The sequence below is a fragment of the Polistes fuscatus genome, unplaced genomic scaffold (genome assembly GCF_010416935.1).
Source record: "Polistes fuscatus isolate 324 unplaced genomic scaffold, CU_Pfus_HIC Scaffold5, whole genome shotgun sequence".
NCBI classification, from domain to species: Eukaryota; Metazoa; Arthropoda; class Insecta; order Hymenoptera; family Vespidae; genus Polistes; species Polistes fuscatus.
In genome coordinates, this window is record NW_025113129.1 from 50,497 (window position 1) to 74,169 (window position 23,673).

The following is a 23,673-nucleotide window of genomic DNA, read 5'->3' on the forward strand; positions in this document are numbered from 1 at the left end:
CGAAGTTTTAAATCAGGTTGTAAAGCAATAAAAAAGCTTTAAAATGACCATGTTATAACATTTTAAGATTTGTTAGTTTTCTAGTAATTAAAGTTTTTGTGTATCGCTTCCTTCTTTTTTTAAATAACCTCATATATTTTGAATACAGAAGTTTTAAATCAGGTTGTAGAGCATTAAAAAAGCTTTAAAATGAAAAATTTATAACATGTTAAAATTTGTTTGTATTCGAGTATTTAACACTATTCCTACCAGGACCGGTCAAATGACCGTTTTTAAATTTTTATTTGGAATTTCCTACATTCAACGTATGTGAATCGCCTTTAAACTTTACCACTTTTCCTCATATATATGTATGATATATTTTTCAATATTCACTTATTTTTCTATTGTTTATTTTCGAGAAAAATTTTAGTCTGTCTTACCTACCACGACCGGTCATTTGACCGGTAGTACGATTTATACATTTATGTAAGAGTTTCTCTCTAAGACTTAATGCCAAAACTATAAAGTCGTTACAAACGAAAGGTAATGTAGTTATGACACATTTTATCCGATAAGTGCCTTCCAGAAAATGGTTTACGGCACTTCCAAGTGTTTACAGTTCTCACTCGACTATCGGGCTAGCGGTGTTTATTTGCTTGATTGATATCCGATACGGTCAAGATCCTCGAATGTTCTACGCCATCTCATCTACTATGACGTAAAATAAATAAACTTGTAACTGAAGGAAGTGTATAGACGTCTTCTCACGAATTCAAATCAGTGTAGTCTTGCGACACGAACAGAGTGCATCGAACGTGAAAGTCACAAAGAGCATACTGGCAGTCTTTTATTATTATTTTGTAATATTTTATATCGTATTACGTGTTATAAGTGCCATTTTCAAAATAGTGAACAAGACTAACAATACTTCGCAGTAAGTTTCACATTTTATCTTTTATTCTTTTTTTATCTATTTTGATTTACATTTTCATATTTTAGTTTCTATTTTTGTAGAATATTTGTCCCCAAAATGGCAAGACGTTTGAGGAGTGCGAATGTATTATTAGAGAGAATAAATGTATCGATGCAGAATGTTCTGAAGATGATCAGGAAATTCTGGATATGGAAAATAACAATACGGAAAATTATGATCCACTTGAAACAGATTCGAACACCGATGAGAACGAAGAGAATATTTCGAACGTACGTAGACGACGAAAGAGAAGGAGATTCTTAGTTAGTTCCGATAGTGAGAATGAGGAAGAAGTAAGCGAAATTGCGATGGACGGAACTGTTTGGCACGAAGTAAAACTAGGGTCTAATCCTGGAAGAGCACCTGGTCATAATATTTTTAGGGAAACATCAGGCCCGACTGGGTACAATAAACGTAATATTATGAAAGGCGAAGTTAGGACGGCATTTTCTGTGATAATTGATAAGAATATAATCGAACTTATAAGAAAGTGCACAGAGGCAGAGGCATTTAGAGTGTTGGGATATAAATGGGAACTATCTACTGCAAAGTTATATGCATTTTTTGCAATTCTGTATGCACGCGGCGCATATGAGGCTAAGAATATAGATATAGCACTTCTATGGAATAAAAAGTGGGCCCGCCTTTTTTCTCAAATACTATGAGTAGACATGACTTTACGGAGATATGAGATTTATTCGATTTGACGACAGAAATCAACGAAACCAACGGTTACAAACCGATAAATTTGCTATGATTTCCGAAGTTTGGTACAAGTTTATTGACAACAGTCAGAATTGTTATAAACCAGGACCATATATTACTATTGACGAACAATTGTTTCCAACGAAAGCAAGGTGTAGATTTACTTAATACATGCCCAATAAACCGGACAAATTTGGTATAAAATTCTGGTTAGCATTCGATGTGCGTAGCAAATATGTAATAAACGGCTTTCCATATTTGGGAAAAGATGAAAGTAGAGAACCCTCAGTTGCTCTTGGAGAGTTTGTCACTATGAAATTAGCAAAACCGTATGTAGGATGTGGAAGAAATATAACCACGGACAACTTTTTTACAAGCCTACCTTTAGCAACAAAACTTTTAGCAAAAAAAACTACGATTGTTGGGACAATTAGAGCAAATAGAAAAGAGCTACCAAGACTGGCAAAACTGAAAATGACGACATGGCACTTTTTTCAACCAAACTCTATCGCTCAAATAATTGTATGTTGACAGTTTACAAAGCCAAACCAAGAAAGAAAGTTCTAATTCTCAGTTCAATGCACAACTCCGTACAAATTGAAAAAAATGACACCCGAACACCGGAGACAATTCAATTATATAATAGCACCAAGTTTGGCGTAGATGTGACCGACCAAATGGCCAGAAATTATTCGGTAAAATCTAAATCTCGGAGATGGCCTTTGCAAGTATTTTTTAATATCTTGGATTTAGCCGGGATAAATGCATGGGTGTTATATAAAGAAACTACGGGAGGAGAAATTACAAGACAGGAATTTCTATTTCAATTGGCAGAAGAACTTGCCATCGAATACCAACAAGAGCTCGGCAAAAAAAATCAACCAATACCTATCGCAAGTACAAGTACAGGTTCTCGTGAACGGAAAACATGTCAGATAAGGTATTGTAAAGATAATAAGACGAACAAAATCTGTCTAAAATGTAAAAAGTACGTATGCGGAAAATGTACAGTTGAGAAGCCCAGTTGTAAAAAATGCGACGAAAACGAATAAAATGTAGATTATGTACTCTTGAATAAAAGAAAATATATTTTTACTGGTAAGCTGGCCATTGGTCTGCATTCAATATTGAAAAATATAAGTTGTGAAAGACCGGTCATTTGACCAGCCGCGGTAGGAATAGGTATACGTGAAGTGTCGGTAGGAATAGTGTTAAATCATTGATATTGTTACTCTTTGGAAATTTTTTCGATATTCCAAAGATGACCACTGCACTATCGTCCAAGCCTTCTAAATTCATATTTGCAATATGTATCAGCACGAGCAACACAATCAACCACTAATTCGTATGGCAAATAAAGCTATTCATTGAAATCGCTCTTTATATAGCCAATCGAGTAAGTCTAATTTAAATTGTTAATTATGCGATTTAGTTATGAAATTTAAATGCGTTTACTATGCATTATGCTGCATTGTCAATGCCGTATTGTATAAAAGAAATCTTTCCTAAGGCTTCCGATGACTTTTAATTTCTAATTTTTTTTATATAAAAAAGATATTTACGTATGATCTATAAGGTAAACGATTCGAGATACCTATTTCATTATATTCTAAAAAACATTTATTACTAGTTTTATTTGAAAATTTTTTCTAGATTGTAACAATAATTAAACTAGATGGTAAGAAGAAGGTTGCATTAGAACGATACAAGATACGTATGAGATTTTCAAAGAGTAAGAATAACAATTGGTTAATGGAAATCTCATAAAAAGAACAAGATTAAACAATTTCAACACAAGTACTCCTTGTAACTCGAGAGATTTTTATTTAAAATTTTCTTGGTTTAACTGCACTGTTAAATTATGCTTAAATATTTATTTATGCCATTGAATTAGCAAATAAAATGCTTTTACGTATAAGGCATTTTCATTGTACTTTAATTTAAAAGAAATCTTTCCCACGGAATCCGATGACATTTGACTTCTAATTGTTTTTTTATATAAGAAATATATTTCCGTTTGAACAACAGGATAAACGATTTCAGATACCTATTTCATTATATTCTGAAGAACATTTATTACTAGCTTGACTTGAAGATTTTTTCAAGATCTTAACAATAATTAATTAGATTGTAAGGAGAAGGTTGCATAAGAACGATTCAGGATACGTATGAGATTTTTAAAAAGTAAGAAGAACTATTGGTTAATGGAAATCTCATAAAATGAACAAGATAAAACTATTTAAACACAAGTACTCTTTGTGACTCGAAAAAATTTTTATTTAAAATTTTCTTGGTTTAACCGCACTGTTAAATTATACTTAAAGATTTATTTATGCCATTGAATTGGGAAATTAAATGCTTTTACGTATGAAGCATTGTCATTGTTCTTTTATTTAAAAGAAATCTTTTACGGGGCTTCCGATTACTTTTGATTTCTAATTTTTTTTATATAAGATATAAATTTCCATTTGAACTCCAAGATAAACGATTCGAAATACTTAATTCTTTTAAATTTAAGAACATGTAATATTTCCTTGATTACAACATTTTTTCAAGACCTTATAAATCCGTAGAAAAGACGTTAATATCAATACACTTACGTATAATATTTTTTTTGAAGTTTTACTTCTTTTGGCGCATTGGGAAAATGTAGTTGGGAGTGCTTTTGTTCGGAGCGTCTGGAGAACCGACACCATAAAGTTTGTCGGTTTTAACGACGCGCGGCAAAGCGATTTCAAGTATACGGCATGAAGTTGTCTTCTTTTTTCTTTTTCTTCCCTTTTTTTTCTCAAGCGGGTCACCTATCCAGATACTAATCGTATTCAGCGCTGCTATACTTAAATGATCGAGCGAGAACTAATGCTGTAACCGCGCCATTGCTGTTAACGCATAAAGTAATTCGATATATCTCCCTTACATTTACTGTGGACTGATATCTATATTTTATATTATTTTACTTTCTTTATTCTTTCTTATATATATATATATATATATATAATAATAATTATTTTTTCTTTTAAGTTATTTTTTTTCTTTGAAGTTTTGTTTTAAAGTTATTTTTAAGGTTATTAAGGCTATATTCGTTTTGGTACGCCAAGGAAGTATAACTTCTTACGTGCGTACATAAGTACTCACACCAGTTTTTTTAATTTTTAAATATATACAGGAAAGAAAAAATTATTTATTACAAAAAAATTAGAAATAATAAATTTTTTATCATCTTGCGTAAATATTAAAGGAAAATTGATTACTTGAATTACAGTTACTGTTTTATTTCTTAACAAATATATAAAATAGATAAATCTTCAATATACTAACAAATATAACAATCGTATATATTCTAATTATTAACAATTTCATATATAATTATTTTATATCCATGTGTTTTAACATTTATTCTACATTTATTAATATTTATTAAACGCAGATTCCAAAATGATAGTTATCGTAAAAGCATTTAATAATCCATCATCAATTGTCATCAAAATTTTTTCATGAAAACATTCGATATGCATAGTACGCTTCGAAATTATTAAAACCAAATGATAGAGAAATATTTTTAAACGTTAATCAGGTTTGTTTTCTACAGATCCTTTTAAAAATCGTTGTTTATATAATTTTATTAATTGCGCGAAATGCGAAAAAATTTATTGTTTCTAATTTTTTTGTAATAAATAATTTTCTCTTCCCTATATATACTTAAAAATTAAGAAATATGAAAAAAAATTGAAAACAGATAGAAAACAATTATCAATAAAAACTTCCCCCATGAAGGATCGAACACTAACTAGCGGCACAAGAAGCAAGAACGCTATTATTGACGCTAGCGCGCTACTTGATAGACAGTCGAAATTAGGATAATATAAACATGTATACAACAAAAATCAAAACTTTAAAACCTTTTTTCTCAAAATTGGCTGGGCATTTTGAAAAAACCCTTTACAACGATAACACCCTATAAGTATACTACTAATATACTAAAGCTCGTTAACATCTGTGAGTATCCCAGTGTTAGGTCCCTTTGTAAGACGTAATTAGTAATATAATTGTTTCTAAGCTTTTAAAAACGTCAGGTAAGTGAAAAATGGCAGCTTTTGAAAATAAATCACTGAATTAAACTTACATTTTGATATTTGCAATGTTTTAAATGCTTATTGAGTGTCTATATTTGATATAATAAAAGTATCTTCACTTGTAAAGCTATTATAAATGAATATAGGATCGAGTAATAACGTTTCTTTCAATTATTTATACGGCATTACATATTCATACAGTAAGATTCCGTTTCGAATGAAAAGCGTCAGTTTTTCATGACTAATAAACCGATATTTGTAAGTAAAGATTTTTAATTGGATTTTGTCGAAAAAAAAATAATAATTTTTTTTATTTTAATATTTAAAATCTAAACGACTATAGAAAACGTATCTTTGTTTTGTTTTCTAAAGCACTTATTGGATATTTTAATTTATTTTCTAAAAGAGTTTACCCGAAAAATAGTTAAATGTACCAAGGATTTGAACAATAATAATCCAGCTTTAATAGCGTCATAGCTCGTTACCAAGTATGTGTCTAGTAAATATGTTTGACACTCATTGAATACGGTCTATACATGTGAGTTCATTGTGCAATAAAAAATTGTTTGCATTATTTTTATACAATACGGATTTCCACGCGTGGCTTCATAGTTCGTCACCTGTAAGAGTCTTACGTAAGATTCGTTCTGGCTTAAAATAGTGGAAGGGAGATCTCACGTCCGCACTTCTAACAGTGATCACGTGTTAGCGTTCAATGCTAATTCGCCGCCGTCGTAACATTCCAAAGTCTAGAAAATGTTAACGTGTACATTAGATAGGCGAAAGTAATCTACATTCTTATGCTCACTTGATCGATTGCAAAAACTGACTAATCCAAAAATGATTTTACAGCTAAAGTCGTTAAAAATTTTAGTAAGACAAAAATGTATATGCAAATATAGAGAATAAATAGATACATTATTTTTAATATAATTTGAACAGTTTTCTTATGAAACAGATAACTAAGATTTAATGTTCCCACAGCAAGTATTACAAATGTATTATATTGTATACACGTATTGGTATTAAATGAATTTATATATTTTTTCTGTTCTTAATATTATGCTAATGTATTTATTATATTTTTCTGCTTCCTCTTTTTATTAGGACTTTGATCCGTTATAATAGCTTTTCGAAGTTATACTTCTTTTGGCGCGTTTGGGAAAATGTGATGAGAGTGAGATTTTTACGAGCGACATGGTAAAAATCGATACCACGAAGTTTGTCGGTATTTACGATGCGCGGCAAGCGATTTCAAATTTATGGCATGAAGTCGTCTTTCTCTTCTTTTCTTCCTCTTTTTTTCTTTTTTCTCTAGCGGGTCACCCATTCAAGTACTAATCGTACTCAGCGCTGCTTGACTTAATGATCGAAGCAGGAACTAGTGCTTTCACCGCGCAATGGGCGTTGACGTATTTATTATATATGTAAAAAAATTTAAATTTCATTAGCTCTAATGTTCCACGCTTTGCATGCGCCAACGTGGTAGTTAGGATTACCGGAAGAGAGAGAGAAAGAGAGAATTAAATTATTACTTAAAAAGGCACATGTGTGCAAGAACAATATAACTTCAATTGACGTTTCTTTGTTTACAGGGGTATAATATCATATATATTATTGTAGATAACCCGTACATGTACAGTTAATTAAATTTATAACTTTATTTACAGAGAAACACTTTTCGGCTTATTTATCAACATAATAATTATAATTGTCTTAAAAAACGACAATTATTTTTACAATGACTAAAATATTGCAGCAAGAATTAAAATTTGCGGCATCACCAAAGAGTAGAAAAACGAACGTAATCGCTATAACCTGAATTAGAAAAGAGAAGAATAAAGAATAAGCATTACTACCACAACATATGATGTTTGCAAATGAATATGCAGAATTAATGAAAACAGAGATATTAAAATCAATTAAAAACAACATTCAATCAAAGACTCCAAGAAATAACAGTTTGGATCACAATTATAAAAGAATTAGAAAAGGTATACTTTAATGAAGAGGGTAACATAATGTTCAATTACTTGTATTTAGAAAAGGTAAGAGAAAATAAGAGAGTAATGAAAAATAGACTAAAAATAAGCAAATTAAATGTAAAAAAATTCGTGTGTAGACTTATGTACGCACGTAAGAAGTTACATTTCTTTTGCGTAACGAAATATTTTTTTTCGCAGCCTATACGCTTCAGAACGTTCTGCGTTTGTTTATGATGAATACTTTCTTTTAGATACATTTTTGTAACGATAGTAATAGACATTACACTTCCCTACATTAGTTTTTGAAATCTCCAAAACTGAAACAGAAATTTACATGCATACTGATACTGGACAAAAAGTTGCAAGAGATTATAATTTAATAAGAATTATTGTAGAAAATAATTTATAAATAACTAAGATGCATTCTTTTTGCAATTCTTTAGATAGAGTATTAATGTACATGATTTTTTTTCGGTGTGAATAAAAGAAAACAGTATCTTCCAAAATTTCTCATGATTTCAGTATCGTCAGCTTAATCTTATATTTGCTTAAAATAATTCGCTCTCTCTTCCAGTAAAATGATCGATCATCTATGTGGGGCGAATATGTTTTCTAATGCTTCAAATGAATATATATGTTTTAAGAGAATAATAATATTTGTTTCTTACAGAAACAAGATTATTATTTTTATCTTTTAGAAGACTCATGTCTTGCTTATTCATTGTAACTGTGATTGAATTCTATTCTCATAATAATACACATGAAATCTCTACGAAGAAGATATTAGTAAAAAGTAATTATTACATGGTAACCATTGAAAAATGAAATTTATATGCGTAGATCCGATGCAGAAATAGAGCTTTTTCATGGGTTTGTTACAGTCTTTTTAATAGAAAAAATGTATAGCTTCATTCGTAGTTAAACCTAATTAAGAAAGTAATCTATGTATGCAATATAAAAATATAAAAAGAGAAGCAGAACTTTATAAATTAAATTAAAAAATAATTAAAAACATATTTTTACTCAGTAAAGTATTTAAACTGAAATTTATACTATTCTACTTACTATTGTTTGTTATAATATCAGCATAAAGAGAAAAATCTGTATTTTATCAGTATATTTAGATTAAAATCAAAAAATGGTCATTGTATGGATAGGACATAAAAAATTGTACAGAATGTTGTCTAGTTTATTCATTTTTAACCTAAATTTATGATCACTATGAGGAGATATGAAACGAATTATAATTATTAAATAATAGTACATACCTCATTTAACCTCAAAAACTAACAAATAAAAATACATACCTCAATTTACTTCAATAATGACTTTCATTACTATTATTCACAAATAATCAATGTTTTCCATGATATTTTTTAAGATATTCATAGTATTTTAATTTCAATCACCATCGTATGTAATAATTGAAATAAACAAGTGTAAAAATAGGACGAGTGTCTTTGTTAATAGACCTAGCAGGGCGTTCTCAGAAACGCTTTGAAGCGTGGTTTGGCGCGATAACAACATTTCGATATTCTCAATATTCTCTATATTCTTAAAATTGATTAAAGCGCATATTTCCAATATACTCTAAAAATCTATAATCTTTACAAATGGTACATAAATCGTAATCACGTTGGGTGCCACACGAATTCTAAAGGAAATCCTCGTAAGATCACGCTCGTTATGTAGTATTGAAAAAGAAAAGTATAACTTTAAAAAAAAATATTAAAATATAGATAATACTCTACACAAAATGTTAGGGAAATATATCGAATTACTTCATGTTTTTATGCGTAAACGGCCATGGTGCGGTGTCAGCACTAGTTACTGCCTGATCATTAAGTCAAACAGCGCCGAGTACGATTACTACTTGGATGGGTGAACTGTTTTAGAAAAAAGCTTATATAACAGGACAAAAGTCCTAATAAAAAGAGGAATTATAACAAAAGAATTAGTGCTGTAAATATGAAATCGCTTTGCATGCGCATCGTAAATACTGACAGACGTCATATTGTTGATTTTTTGTGTCGCTGTCCGCGCTTATCGTAAAAATACAGTCTCATCATTTTTTTCCAAACGCACAAAAAGAAGTATAATTTCAAAAATAAAAATAAAGATAAATCTAGAATATCGTTTCTATCGTAGTAATTCTTTATAAGTTAAAAAAAAGAAAGTATAACTTCAAAAATATTTTTCGCCTAATTTCGGCTGCCTGAAAAAACGATAAATTTTTATACTATTTATTTTGACATTTCCGAATTTTTTAAAAATATTAAAAATTGAAAATTAGTGTTAAATCATGATTATTACGATAGAGAAATTTTTATAGAAAAGGCTCACACTAAATTTCAAGTAAATCGATTTAGTAGAACTTGAGAAATTAAGACAAGGATTAAAAAAAATAGTATCGAGTAAAACGAGTTTAAAGGTTCACGTAAAGTTACGTGCAGTCTTAGTCATAAAAAGGTGATATATTATATTTTCATTTATTCAATCTGCTATTCCTGCTTCATGCATTTGACTTTCCTCAAATTCGAAAAAAGCATTTTCCGTGTATCTCTCTTCCGTAACAATTCTCATTAATTACTTCTTTATCACTTGATTTACTCAAGTTTGGTGCTGATGCACTCGTAAAACTATTTTCTAGTTCTTTCGTGAATTTATTGCTGTGGAATCACCTGGAATCACCTTTTTTTGATCAATCCGTACTCGAAATACTTCCCTTTTTGGGTACTCGATCAATTTTACTTTGAAAAATTAAAATTAAAACTAAAAATATTTTAATTTCTCTCAGAACACATGCGTTTACGTGGTTTAAAGGTTATAATTCAACTTTAGCAAGTGGATTTAATTGAGAGTTAAATATGAAAGATTTTTCAAAGTACATTAGGCTATACTTCAGTTATTGTATTTTAAAATATATATATAAGGTACAAAAGATTTTACGAGGAAACACGATAGCAGATAGACAAATGATCCCTAACGTCTTTTGTCTGATTCGTTCCGGTCGAGCTGGTTTGGATGCCGCATCACTAAAACAGCTATATCTCCAAAAATAATTTGAATTTTAATAAATTCTTCTAAATACATATTCCTGAAGGGTTAAGCTTTGAAAATATAAAAAAATCGATTCTTTAAAATTTCTAGACTAGAATACCGTTTTAATATAATGACGGACAATAATAAGAAACTGTCAATTTTTTTAAATAGCATATTTTAGGAAATTATCTTCCGAGGTAAAGAAAGTTTACCTGTATGTTTAATTATTTTAATTTGTTCTGATTTTTCTACAATATTTATATAATTTTATAAGCATTCTCTGTTCAATTGTTAGTAAATACGGACGTGTTTATCTACCACTCCCGAGAATATAAGTATTTAAATAATAATTACGTTGAGATACAGTGCAACGTACGTTAGGGCTATATCGCAGATACAAGGGTGAGCGACCAGTGTACTAGCGTGGTAACACTGAACCCACGCGAGTAACCGCGTGGTCAAACCTATGGCAAAAAATGTTGACCACGAGAAGTAACAATATCAAACCTCTTAAAATCGTTAATAACAGAAAAGATTCTGTTTCTAGCATTTATATAGGTGACCAGAACATGGTCGAATATCTCCTAATGAGTTCTACTAAACAGTTAACGCTGTTAACTGTTGTCTAAACGCTTAAATGAGTGAGATAGGACAGGATAGATAAATGAACAAAACACTTTTACGCGGCACAAAACTACTTGCCTCGGCAGAAAAACTATCACGGAATTGAGAGAAAAGCCAGGGCAAGAGGACAATTTATTCAATAAAACTGGTGTAGCGTACAATGACAAACAAAAGGCTGAAAAGAAAATATATTATTAGAATAACGACGCGAGGTACCTTTTAGTCGCACGCTAGAGAGCTCTCTAACCGTTCGTTTCCGACGCAAGGCGACAACCAAACGCACGCTGTTTCTTATCGCACCTAACGATGGCCTGTCTGGCCAGAACCTTATCCCACGTTGGTAGCCTGGCGACAAGTTGCATATAATTCGCTACAACTGTCCGACTACAATCCCGCGTTGGTAGCCTGGCGACTGGTTGCAGATAATTCGCTACAACTGTCCGACTACAATCCCGCGTTGGTAGCCTGGCGACAAGTTGCAGATAATTCGCTACAACTGTCTGACTAAATCCCGCGTTGGTAGCCTGGCGACCGGTTGCAGATAATTCGCTACAACCGTTCGACTACAAGCCTACGTTGGTAGCCTTGCGACAAGTTGCAGATAATTCGCTACAACTGTCCGACTACAATCCCGCGTTGGTAGCCTTGCGACCGGTTGCAGATAATTCGCTACACCGTCCGACTACAAGCCTGTTGGGAACAAAACACCAGAAAACTCCACACACTCCTCACTCACTCTCACACGCTCTAGCCACGTTGCCTAGAACAAAAGCCAAGATAGCGAGAAGCTCAAGATGGGAAACACACTGTTGTTAGCTCAAACCAGAGTGAACACCAGAAAGAGACTCAAGTGCGTGCAAACGGCCCCACGCATACTATCCCCCCCACACACACACCTCAAGGCGCTCTTCTATGCTTCTGGCATGGTAAGGCGCGCCCTCACGCATTTCGACAGCCCTTGCGCGTTCTCGCAACCTAATTAACGCATACGCCGCCTATCCTATTCCGCGCGCAATATAAATTATTCCAACAACGTAAATATCGCCGAACAGATTCATTATTAAAAATACCGAAATAGGTCAACCGTCGATGAAATCAAAACAATCCCCTAACTTTTCTCGTATAGAAAAGAGAATAATCAAAATAGATAATAGATACTCGCGAATGGAAAGTAAGATGGATAAAGTCTCGGAAGATTCGCAAAACTGGATTTCCGCTAAATCAACCAAGTTACACAACTCAAAAAAACGCAAGATAAGTGAACAAGAAATAACAATAATAACTCCTCCGCACCATTACCAACAAAATGGCTTCAAACATACCTGTTAGCAACTCTTATGATCTACTTGACGATTAGACAGAAACTCAAAACATTACAGGAAAAGCAGTAGAAGAAAAAAAGCAGTAAAGCCACCACCAATATACATCGACGCAGAAATCATCGACCCTTTGCTCGAGTTAACGGATGAAACAGATGGTAAAAACAATCATGTAATAAAATAACTTAAGGACAACTAAGTGAAAGTACAAACTATCACACCAGATACGTTTAGACAGGTAATAAATGTACTAAAAACTAAAAACGCGGAATACCACATGTATCAAGAAAAAAACGAGAAGAGCTATAAAATCGTTATTCGAGAAATTCATCCCAAGCCCAACATAATTAAAATAACAAATGAATTAAACAAAATTGGCCACAAGGTAAGATCATTAAATAATATAATAAAATTCTATACCAAACAGCCGCTATCTTTATATCTTATCGAACTAGCTTCTCAGGATAATAACAAAAATATACGAGATTAATACCCTGCCTAATACAATAATTAAAGTAGAACTACCGAAAACTAAAAGAGAAATACCTCTATGCACAAGATGCTAAGCCTATGGGCACAAAAAAATTATTTTAACAGAAATCTTGCATGTGTAATATGTGCAAAAAATCACTTAATAGCACTCTGTCCTAAAGAGGGCAAAATAGAAAATGTCATATGTGTAAACTGCAACTGTAACCACCCAGCAGATTACAAAGTATGTCAGACGAGAAAATTACTAAAACAAAAATTGTATCAAACGCTGAGAAATTATTGGTAAACGTTTTCTAGACGATCCTTACGAAGAAACATACTACAATATAAAAAACTTAAATGCCAGCTGGGATAATACACTAATAGTTGAACTCAGCGAATCAAGAACAAGCTACGCCGAAGTAACAAAGCGAGCACATACAAGTACAAAATATTTAAACACTGAGAAGAAATCGAACATTAAAGAACTACTAAAACAATCAATTAAAACTACAGAAATCATAACCACAAAGGTAATGAAGAAAAATTCACTTTTAAAACAACAAACGCAACAAATTACCACAATGCTACAACTATTAAGAAAAACGCTACTAAATAACAAATAATGGATACACAAATAAAAATAGCGGTTTGGAATAGCAATGCATTACAAAAACGAATTCAAGAAACAAAGCATTCATATACACGCATGATATAGACATTCTACTCGTATCTGAAACTCTTCTTACAGACAAAAACTATATAAATATTCCATACGACACCATGTAGGACACAAAACATCCTTCAGGCAAAGTGCATTGTTAAATTGCTGTAATTATTATGAACGAGATAAAATATCATCTACACAGTAAAACAGACAACGATTACCTTCAAGCCACCACAATTACATTGAAAACACAAGGTAATTCAATTAAACTATCGGCTATCTATGCACTGCAAAATTTAAAATTACAATCGACCAATGGAACAACTTTTTAAGGAACAAGGTAATAAATTTATAGCAACTGGCGACTTTAACGCCAAACATCCATATTGGGGATCAAGAACCACTTCACCAAGAGGTAAAATTTTAAACTCCTACACAACGAACGCAAATCTAGACATCCTCACGATAGATGAACAAACATACTGGCCATCAGCTTCTAATAAAACTCTCTTCTTAATAGACTTAGGCGTCCTAAAAGACCTAAACCTAATACTCTTTAAAACCGAATCATTACTTGATCTCATTTCTGATCATTCACCTATAATAATAACTTACCAGAAAAAACCTATACTATATAAAAAATCAGAAACGCCGTGCAATAGGAGCACAATTTGGATGATCTTTAAAGAAACATTAGAATCCAAATTAAACTTTAACATTCCGCTCAAGACCTTTTTACAAATAGAAAATGCAGGTAACAACCTAACAAATGCTATACAAGAAGCAGCGTGGGCATCTAAGTCCCAAAATGTTTTATCCAGAAAAATTCCGTCATACTCTAGCATTATTTTGCATAAAATAAAAATAAAAAGGTAATTTAAAGCTAGGTGGCGGAAAAATAAAACAAAGACTAATAAGAGACTACTAAACAAAGTAACTAAAGATTTTAAGCAGATCATACAGGATTACAACAATGCAGAATTCGAAAGATACCTGACATGACTTTAACCTCACGAAGATACAAATTACTCTCTATGGAAAACAACAAAAAGATTCAAAGATCAGTAAAATCAAAACCAGCCATACCAAATTTTGATGGCTCATGGGCGAAAAGCACAGAAAAACAAGCGGAAAACTTCGTAACAAACCTAGAAAACATATTCACATCACACAACGTCAATATTCAGACGTGAACAGACACTAACGTAATTGACGTCGAAAGCAAAACACAATCACATGAAAACATTAATAGAACAACAGCTGAAGAAATTAGAATGATAATATCAGAAATCAAAATAAGAAAGGAACCAGGTTACGATCTATAAAATGGCAGAATAGAAAAGGAACTACCACCTAAAGTAATCAGGATCTCACAACAATATTTGATGCAGTATTACGAGTCCATTACTTTCTAAGTACTTGGAAACTCGCGGAAATTATATTGCTCCAGAAACCTATTAAAGATCCGCTATCTTTTTCACTTATATAACTTTTTACCAAATGTCTACGGACAAATTGTAAAAAAAGGATGTATGGATTTATAAATAAAAAAAAATTTTATAAGGTATATATACTATAAATAAAAGTGAATTATTTGTATTATATAGCGTGTTAGGTTACTTTATTTTTGCAAAACTTACTATTTTATTATAAAATCATCATTTTTATTAATTTTATAATAAGTAAAAATAAGAAGAATAAGACACAATAAATAACAAGTATCCTTTTGGCGTTCCTGAAACGACCCGAAATAGTTTATTAAGATTTGTATTCTATAATGCAATCAACGAGAAGTTAAATCTATCGGACGTATTTGTTTTTTTATCTTTCATCGCGAGTACTTATGCGTAAAATACTAAAAACAAGAGACATGTTTTCCATGTATTACTGTTTTATTAAGACTTATTACGACTATTATTATTATTATTATTATTTCTTTTATTTATTTAAAATATATTTATTAATTATTGATTAGGTTAGATTTTAATAAAGACTTTAAATAAAAATTTTATGCGATTGTTGTCGACAGGATCACTTTATCGTAGTGTGTCCAAATTTTCGCAAACATTCACTCAGTCAGCGCTTAAGGGTGGTGAAGGAGCGAAGCCTGTGCTTCAATTGCCTAGGCAGACAAAACGTCAGCAAATGTAACAGCTGCAGGCACTGCAGGAACTGCAACAACATGCATCACACCATGCTCCATGGTGCCAGTATCATCAGCCTTTTCGCCAAAAGCCCAGACGTCGTTCAGAAAGCTCCAGGGGATCATGCGACAGCTGACCCATCAAGCACTAATGTCCAGAGGGCTCCGGTAATAACCGATGCCAAGCCCTCCACCGCATGAATTACAAGTCAGATCGTCGGTGTTTCCGATCCCACACCGACATGCCCACTTAAGCTGCATAGTCATCTCACATTGTTGGCAACCGCAATAGCCACAGCCTTCTCACCAACCTCGTAATCTCAGATACGCGCGTTCATTGACCCCGGGTCAGAAATCTCATTCGTCAGCGAAGGTCTCACCAGACAACTGCATATTGTGCGGCGACACTCAACGCTGGACGTCTATGGAGTTTGAGGCAAAAAGACATCTCAGACCAGCGGTGTGGTCACCTTCGACATTCACTCCAGATATAGACCACTCTCAGTGAGAATAACGGCTCATATGCTAAAGACGGTCACCAGCATACTGCCGTCTGGCGAGATATCTCACGAGCCTGATTGGCCTCAATTGAGAGGCTTAAACCTCGCTGACCCAGAGTTTCTCATTCCAAGAGCTGTGGACGTAATCATTGGGGCCGACTTCTACGGACATCTCATCAGACCAAACATCATTTGGCACTCACCTAGCGACCACATTGCTCAACTGTCAATCTTCGGGCGGCTAGTAATCGGTCAAACTCGTGCACCGGTCACGCTGGCAAGGAAGAATCATCATGGCATCTCACAACTGACGAACTCCTGCTTGCAAGATCTACTCACCAAATTTTGGGTTCAAGAGGAGGTTCCAACGGTAAATAACAGTCAACTCACACCTGAAGAACTGGAGTGTGAACACGACTTCAAGACGACTCATGCGAGGGACCTGACAGGGCGTTACATCGTCAGGATATTTCTCAACTCTTCTCCGAAGCTTTTGGGCGATTCTCAAAACACTGCTCACGCCTGTCTACAACGAACACTCACCCGGTTTCGCAGAGATCATTTATACCAGCAACGGTACATGCAGTTCATGAGAGAGTACGAGGAGGCTGGTCACATGACCAAACTCGTAGACAACTCAACATTAAGAAAACCACACTACTATCTGCCGCATCACGGAGTTTTCAAACCAGACAGCTCAACCACTAAGCTCCGAGTGGTCTTCAACGGCTCAAGCACAACCTCCACGGGTTACTCTCTCAATGATCTCATGCACGCTGGTCCAAATTTGATGCTCAATCTCTTCGACCTGCTCATCTGGATACGCCGCCGTAAATATCTATTCGCCACGGATATCACGAAGATGTATCGACAGATCAAGATACACCCAGACGATTGGGATCTCCAACGAATATTGTGGGTAGACAAACAGCTCAAGGAATCTCACTTCCTACTCACCACGGTCACATATGGAACCAAGTCAGCTCCGTTCTTGGCAGTAAGAACTCTGCTTCAACTAGTATAAGATGAAGGTTCAAGTTACCCACTCGCTGTGGAACCAATCACTCACGGTCGATACGTCGATGATATTTTCGGAGGAGCAGATTCAGTAGAAGACCTGATTCAATATGCTCATCAACTCATACAACTGTGCCACGTGGGCGGCTTCCCACTGGCTAAGTGGCATTCCACATCTAGTCAGCTATTGGCGGAGCTCCCTTCTAAAAGATGCAAGGACTCAGACATCTCATTTGACGGTTGCGAAACCAAAATCCTGGGAATACGCTGGTCATATCAGGAAGATACTTTCAACTTTTCAGCCATCTCGCCAACTCATCTCAACAGATTCTCAAAACGCCTCGTCTTATCAAAAGTAGCACAAATATTGATCCATTGGGATTCGCGTCACCAGTTGTCATCAGAACGAAGATGTTTCTTCAATCTCTTTGGTTGCACACTCTCAACTGGGACGACGCACTCCCAGGACCACTCACAACTAAATGGGTCAGCATCAGACAGGATCTCACTAGTCTGGCCAGACTCTCAATCCCACGGTGGTTCAACACGTTTGCTCAGTCAATGGTTGAACTGCACAGATTCGATGATGCATCTCAATTTGCAATGGGAGCTGTTGTGTATTTGATCGTCAACTCACCGTCCACTTGCGCCAACGTTTCACTCGTCTGCTCAAAAACAAAGGTTGCTCCACTCAAACAGCTAACCATCCCGAGGTTAGAACTCTCAGCAGCGCTGCTACTCTCCACGCTAATTAAACATGTTTACGCTACTTTGAACATGACTATTACAAACATACATTTGTGGACGGACTCTCAAGTGACACTCAAATGGATTAAGGCTCACCCTTCCAAATGGAAGGATTACGTGCGCAACCGTGTAAGCAAGATACAGGTTCTCACGAAGACTGCTTATTGGAGGCATGTACCAGGCAACTCAAATCCAGCTGACTGTGCATCGCGTGGAATAACCACAGATCATCTTGAAGAACACACACTATGGTGGACGGGACCACCATGGATGACTCACTCGGAAGACTCATGGCCTGCTCAACCTGATGAAGCTCCAGATGATATATGTGCTCAGGAAACTCGGGCATGTGTTGCACATCACTTAGTACGGTCCATTCCTGAATATCACTGGGATCTCATCTACAAGTTCTCGACACTCAACAAGTTACTCAGGGTCACCCCACTCTGTCGCAGAGCAATCAAGAGACTCTCACGGAGGATTGACTCAACTCCAGCAATTCTCATCTCAACTGCCGATTTGGAAGACTCACGACTCTTTTGGGTAAAGGCAACTCAGGCAGCATACTTCCAGAATGAACTCGCTCTGCTCAGACAACAATCTCACTTGCCAAGCTCACACCCACTCAGCCGACTCACCGCCTTTATCGACAATGAAGGTGTGCTCAAAATGGGCGGTCGTCTCAGAAGATCAGAGCTCTCGTATGACACGAAACATCCTGCAATCCTTCCCCGGACCTCAAGACTCTCAGAACTCATCATTGGTCACGCTTACAAAAAGACTATGCATGGAGGAACTCAGACAATTCTAGCATTTATCAGACAGCTCTATTGGATCGTCGGCGGTCGAGCCCTAGTCAAATCTCATATTCTCAGGTGTGTGATGTGTGCTCGCCACAGGGGGATCCGTGCCCTACAGCTGATGGGCCAACTACCTCTGGCGCGTGTCACACCATCACGCTTCTTCTCTCACACGGGCATCGACTACGCTGGACCACTTACGCTCCAAATATGGCGAGGCTGCGAGGCAAAAACGTACAAAAGATGGATCTGCGTGTTTGTTTGTCTCCCAAAATCGACTACTCACCTTGAGGTGGTCTCCGACTACACTTCGGAAGGGTTCATCTCAACGTACCAAAGATTCACCTCAAGAAGTACTACTCCATCCGCTCTCTATTCCGATTGCGGAACCAATTTTTTTGGCGCGGAGGCGCAACTAAAGCGATGCTTCATTGGCAGCTCACCTGGACATCTCAAGTTCTCCGCACTACTGGCGCAAGACAACACACAGTGGCACTTTAACCCACCAGCCGCGCCCCACATGAGTGGTAAGTGGGAAGCGGCAGTCAAATCATTGAAGTTCTACGTCGAGCGCACGGTCGGAGATACGTTACTCACTTACGAAGAAACATCCACGCTCCTCGCTCAAATAGAAGCTATTCTCAACTCAAAACCTCTCGAACCACTCAGCGATGACCCTGAGGACACGACAGTGCTAACCCCAGGTCATTTTCTTATTGGGATCGCTCTAAATGCGGTCCTCGAACACTAACTTCTAGACGTCTCGGTCAATTGGCTCTCCCGATGGCAATTTATCCAACAGCGGATGCAGCAGTTCTGGCGCTTGTGGTCCACTCAATACTTACAGCAAATAAAAGCCATCTCAAAGTGGAGGCACCCTCACAATAATATACAAGTCGACTCTCTAGTTCTGCTCACAGATGAGCGGCTGCCTCCAGGAAAATGGCCCAAGGCCAGAGTACTCAAGCTGTTGCCAGGGGAAGACGGACTCACCAGGGTGGTGTCTCTCAAAACGGCAACCACCACACTCACCCGGCTAATCGCCAAGCTCGCCGTGCTTCCAGTGAATAAACAAAGGGACTTCTAACTCATAATCAACCCAGTTGCTGATGGCGGGCAGAATGTTTGGGAATAAGCATTCAAATCGAACGACGCAACGTGAAAGTTAAAGCGTGATGAAGATACGCCTCTTATCCCAGCATTTTCTAGAAGAATCTTTGTAACGCCGGCTTTTCCGGTAGCCATCACAGTACATTCAAAATTCTCATACGGTTACGATGTGCTCAAAAGGTCTTCTCAGTTTCTCATCATTAAGCTCGTTTCGTTACTCAGAATCTCAAGAGATTAATATAATCTCTAAAAGTCTTCTCACAGGATTAATATAATCCATACGTCTCATCAGCCTTCCCAATCTACAACAGACTTCTCAAAAAACTCACTACGGTAACACGTGGCCACCACCTATTTTGTAACGTAATTATTTAAACTCTGACCACGGTAATTGTAAGGTGCTCGGTGTCCTTCTCATTTTATTTTTTAATTTATTTCCTCAACACTATTTAAAATATATGGAGTTTTTAAAAAAAAAGTAGTATTTGTACACAAAAACTTTAATAACTCGAAAACTAACAAATTCTAAAATGGTATAACATTGTCATTTTTAAGCTCTTGTAATGCTCTACAACCTGATTTAAAACTAAAGTATTAAAAATATAAAGAGTTAAAAAAAAAAGAAGAAATCTGTACACAAAAACTTCAATTACTCGATAACAAGCAATTTTAAAATGTTTTAATATGTTCAGTTTTAAACTCTTTAAATGCTCTAAAATCTTATGCTAAACTTAAGTATTTTAAACTTGTAGGTTTTCTAAAAAAAAAAGGAAGAAGCTGTACACATCAACTATAATTTGTCAAAGACTTACTTATTGTAAAATGTTTTAAAATAGACATTTTAAAGCTCTTTTAATGCCCAACGACATGATCTTAAGCAAAAGTATTTAAAATACAAAGATTGTCTAAAAAGAAAGAAGATCTTAGTACACAAAAACTTTATTAACTCAAAAACTAAAAAATTCTAAAATTGTATAACATGGTCATTTTAAAGCTTTTTTAATGCTCTACAACCTGATTTAGAATTTAAGTAATTAAAATATATAGGCTTTTTAAAAAAAAGGAGCTTCCTGTACACATAAACTTAAATTACTCGGAAACAAGCAAATTTTAAACTGTTTTTTGTCATTTTAAAGCTATTTAAATGCTCTAAATTCTTATGCTTAACTTAAGTATTTAAAACTTATAGGTTTTCTATAAAAAAAAGAAAGATGCTGTACACATAAACTATAATAACTCGAAAACTAACAAATTCTAAAATGTTATAACATGGTAATTTTAAAGCTCTTTTAATGCTCAACAACCTGATTTAAAACTTAAGTATTTAAAATATATAGGGTTTTAAAATTAAAAAGGAGGTATCTGTTTACAAAACAATCAATTATTCAAAAACTGACAAATTTAAAAATAAATTAACGCAGTCATTTTAAAGATGTCATTTTAAAGCAGTAATTTTAAAGCTATGTAAATGCTCTAAAATCTTATGCTAAACTAAAGAATTTAAAACTTATAGGTTTTTAAAAAAAAAGTAAAATGATAAACACATAAAATTTAATTATCAAAGAATAACTTATTTTAAAACGTTTAAAAATAGCCATTTTAAAGCTGTTTTAATGCCCAAAAACATAATGTTATCCAAAAGTATTTAAATTACATATAGTTTTTAAAAGAAAAGAAGTTCTTTTTACACATAAACTTAAATAACTCGAAAACTAACAAATTCTAAAATGTTATAACATGGTCATTTTAAAGCTCTTTTAATGCTCTAGAAACTGATAAAACTTAAGTTTTTAAAACTTATTTGTTTTCTAAAAAAAAAGAAAGCTGTTGTACACATAAGCTTTAATTTTTCTAAGACTAAATTATTTTAAAATGTTTTAAAATAGCCATTTTAAAGCTTATTTAATGCCTAACAACATGATGTTAAGCAAAAGTATTTAAAATACATAGAGTGTCTAAAAGAAAAAAAGATCTTTGTACACATAAACTTTAATAACTCGAAAACTAACAAATTCTAAAATGTTATAACATGGTTATTTTAAAGCTCTTTTAATGCTCTACAACCTGATTTAAAACTTAAGTATTTAAAACTTATATGTTTTCTAAAAAAAAGAAAGAAGAAGAACACATAAACTTTAATTTCTCGAGACTAACTTATTTTAAAATGTTTTAAAATAGCCATTTTAAAGCTCTTTTAATGCCTAACAACATTATGTTAAACAAAAGTGTTTAAATTACATATAGTTTTAAATGAAAAAAAGTTCTTTTTACACATAAACTTTAATAACTCGAAAACTAACAAATTCTAAAATGTTACTACATGGTCATTTTAAAGCTCTTTTAATGCTCTACAACCTGATTTAAAACTTTAGTATTTAAAATATATAGGGTTTTTAAAAATAAAGAAGGAATCTGTACACCAATACTTCAATTACTCGAAAACAAGAAAATTTTAAAATTTTTTAATATTGTCATTTTAAAGATCTTTTAAAGCTTTAAAATCTTGTTCTAAACTTAAGTATTTAAAACTTATAGGTTTTCTATAAAAAAAAAGAAAGATGCTGTACACATAAACTTTTATAACTCGAAAACTAACAAATTCTAAAATGTTATAACATCGTAATTTTAAAGCTCTTTTAATGCTTAACAACCTGATTTAAAACTTAAGTATTTAAAATATAGGATTTTAAAAATAAAAAAGGAGGAGTCTGTTCACAAAACAATCAATTATTAAAAAACTGACAAATTTAAAAATAAATTAACGCAGTCATTTTAAAGCAGTAATTTTAAAGCTCTTTAAATGCTCTAAAATCTTATGCGAAACTTAAGTATTTAAAACTTATAGGTTTTCTAAAAGAAAAAGAAAGAAGCTCTACACATAAACTTTAATTTTTCAAAGACAAACTTATTTTAAAATATTTTAAAATAGCCATTTTAAATATCTTTTAATGCCCAGCAACATAACGTTAAGCAAAAGTATTTAAAATACATAGAGTTTTTAAAAGAAAAGAAGTTCTTTGTACACATAAACCTTAATAACTCGAAAACTAACAAACTCTTAAATATTATATAATAACATTGTCATTTTTATGCTCTTTTAATGCTCTACAACCTGATTTAAAACTTAAGTATTAAAAATATAGGGTTTTTAAAAATAAAAAGGAATCTGTACACAAAAACTTCAATAACTCGAAAACGAGAAAATTTTAAAATTTTTTAATATGGTCATTTTAAAGATCTTTTAAAGCTCTGAAATCTTGTTCTAAACTTAAGTATTTAAAACTTATAGGTTTTCTATAAAAAAAAGAAAGATGCTGTACACATAAACTTTAATACCTCGAAAACTAACAAATTCTAAAATGTTATAACATTGTAATCTTAAAGCACTTTTAATGCCTAACAACCTGATTTAAAACTTAATAGTCTAAGAGCCCGTGAGTGCCAGACCATCGGATTTTCATAAAAGCTGAAAATTTTTCTATGTGTGTCCCTAATACAGGTAAAAATGATCCCCA

At 33.6% G+C, this 23,673-nt stretch overlaps 4 protein-coding genes and 1 long non-coding RNA gene across 5 annotated transcripts; all 5 read left to right on the forward strand.

The window, feature by feature from the left end:
• The first annotated feature begins 494 nt into the window (after nucleotides 1-494).
• On the forward strand, nucleotides 495-726 carry LOC122521938. Its single transcript, XR_006304957.1, has 2 exons — nucleotides 495-525; nucleotides 602-726. It is a non-coding gene; the product is annotated as an uncharacterized LOC122521938 (long non-coding RNA).
• Nucleotides 727-1,104: 378 nt separating this feature from the next.
• LOC122521970 lies at nucleotides 1,105-1,828 on the forward strand. Its single transcript, XM_043642731.1, has 2 exons — nucleotides 1,105-1,529; nucleotides 1,669-1,828. The coding sequence occupies exons 1-2, from the start codon at nucleotides 1,105-1,107 to the stop codon at nucleotides 1,826-1,828; spliced, it is 585 nt and encodes a 194-aa protein (XP_043498666.1).
• Nucleotides 1,829-2,137: 309 nt separating this feature from the next.
• Nucleotides 2,138-2,740, forward strand: LOC122521944. The gene has a single exon (XM_043642694.1). It carries the CDS (start codon nucleotides 2,143-2,145, stop codon nucleotides 2,710-2,712), a length of 570 nt encoding a protein of 189 aa, XP_043498629.1. The 5' UTR covers nucleotides 2,138-2,142; the 3' UTR covers nucleotides 2,713-2,740.
• Nucleotides 2,741-16,506: 13,766 nt separating this feature from the next.
• On the forward strand, nucleotides 16,507-17,508 carry LOC122521971. Its single transcript, XM_043642733.1, has one exon. The coding sequence runs from the start codon at nucleotides 16,507-16,509 to the stop codon at nucleotides 17,506-17,508; it is 1,002 nt and encodes a 333-aa protein (XP_043498668.1).
• A 404-nt stretch (nucleotides 17,509-17,912) lies between these two features.
• On the forward strand, nucleotides 17,913-19,799 carry LOC122521972. The gene has a single exon (XM_043642734.1). The coding sequence runs from the start codon at nucleotides 17,913-17,915 to the stop codon at nucleotides 19,797-19,799; it is 1,887 nt and encodes a 628-aa protein (XP_043498669.1).
• The last annotated feature ends 3,874 nt before the right edge of the window (nucleotides 19,800-23,673 follow it).

What these genes read in the sequence shown, in the direction of transcription:
- LOC122521970 (XM_043642731.1), top strand. Translation starts at nt 1,105, where the DNA reads ATGGAAAATAACAATACGGAAAATTATGATCCACTTGAAACAGATTCG. An exon ending in TATGCATTTTTTGCAATTCT is followed by an intron (nt 1,530 to 1,668) that starts GTATGCACGCGG and finishes ATTTGACGACAG; the next exon opens with AAATCAACGAAACCAACGGT.
- LOC122521944 (XM_043642694.1), top strand. Translation starts at nt 2,143, where the DNA reads ATGGCACTTTTTTCAACCAAACTCTATCGCTCAAATAATTGTATGTTG.
- LOC122521971 (XM_043642733.1), top strand. Translation starts at nt 16,507, where the DNA reads ATGCTAAAGACGGTCACCAGCATACTGCCGTCTGGCGAGATATCTCAC.
- LOC122521972 (XM_043642734.1), top strand. Translation starts at nt 17,913, where the DNA reads ATGTTTCTTCAATCTCTTTGGTTGCACACTCTCAACTGGGACGACGCA.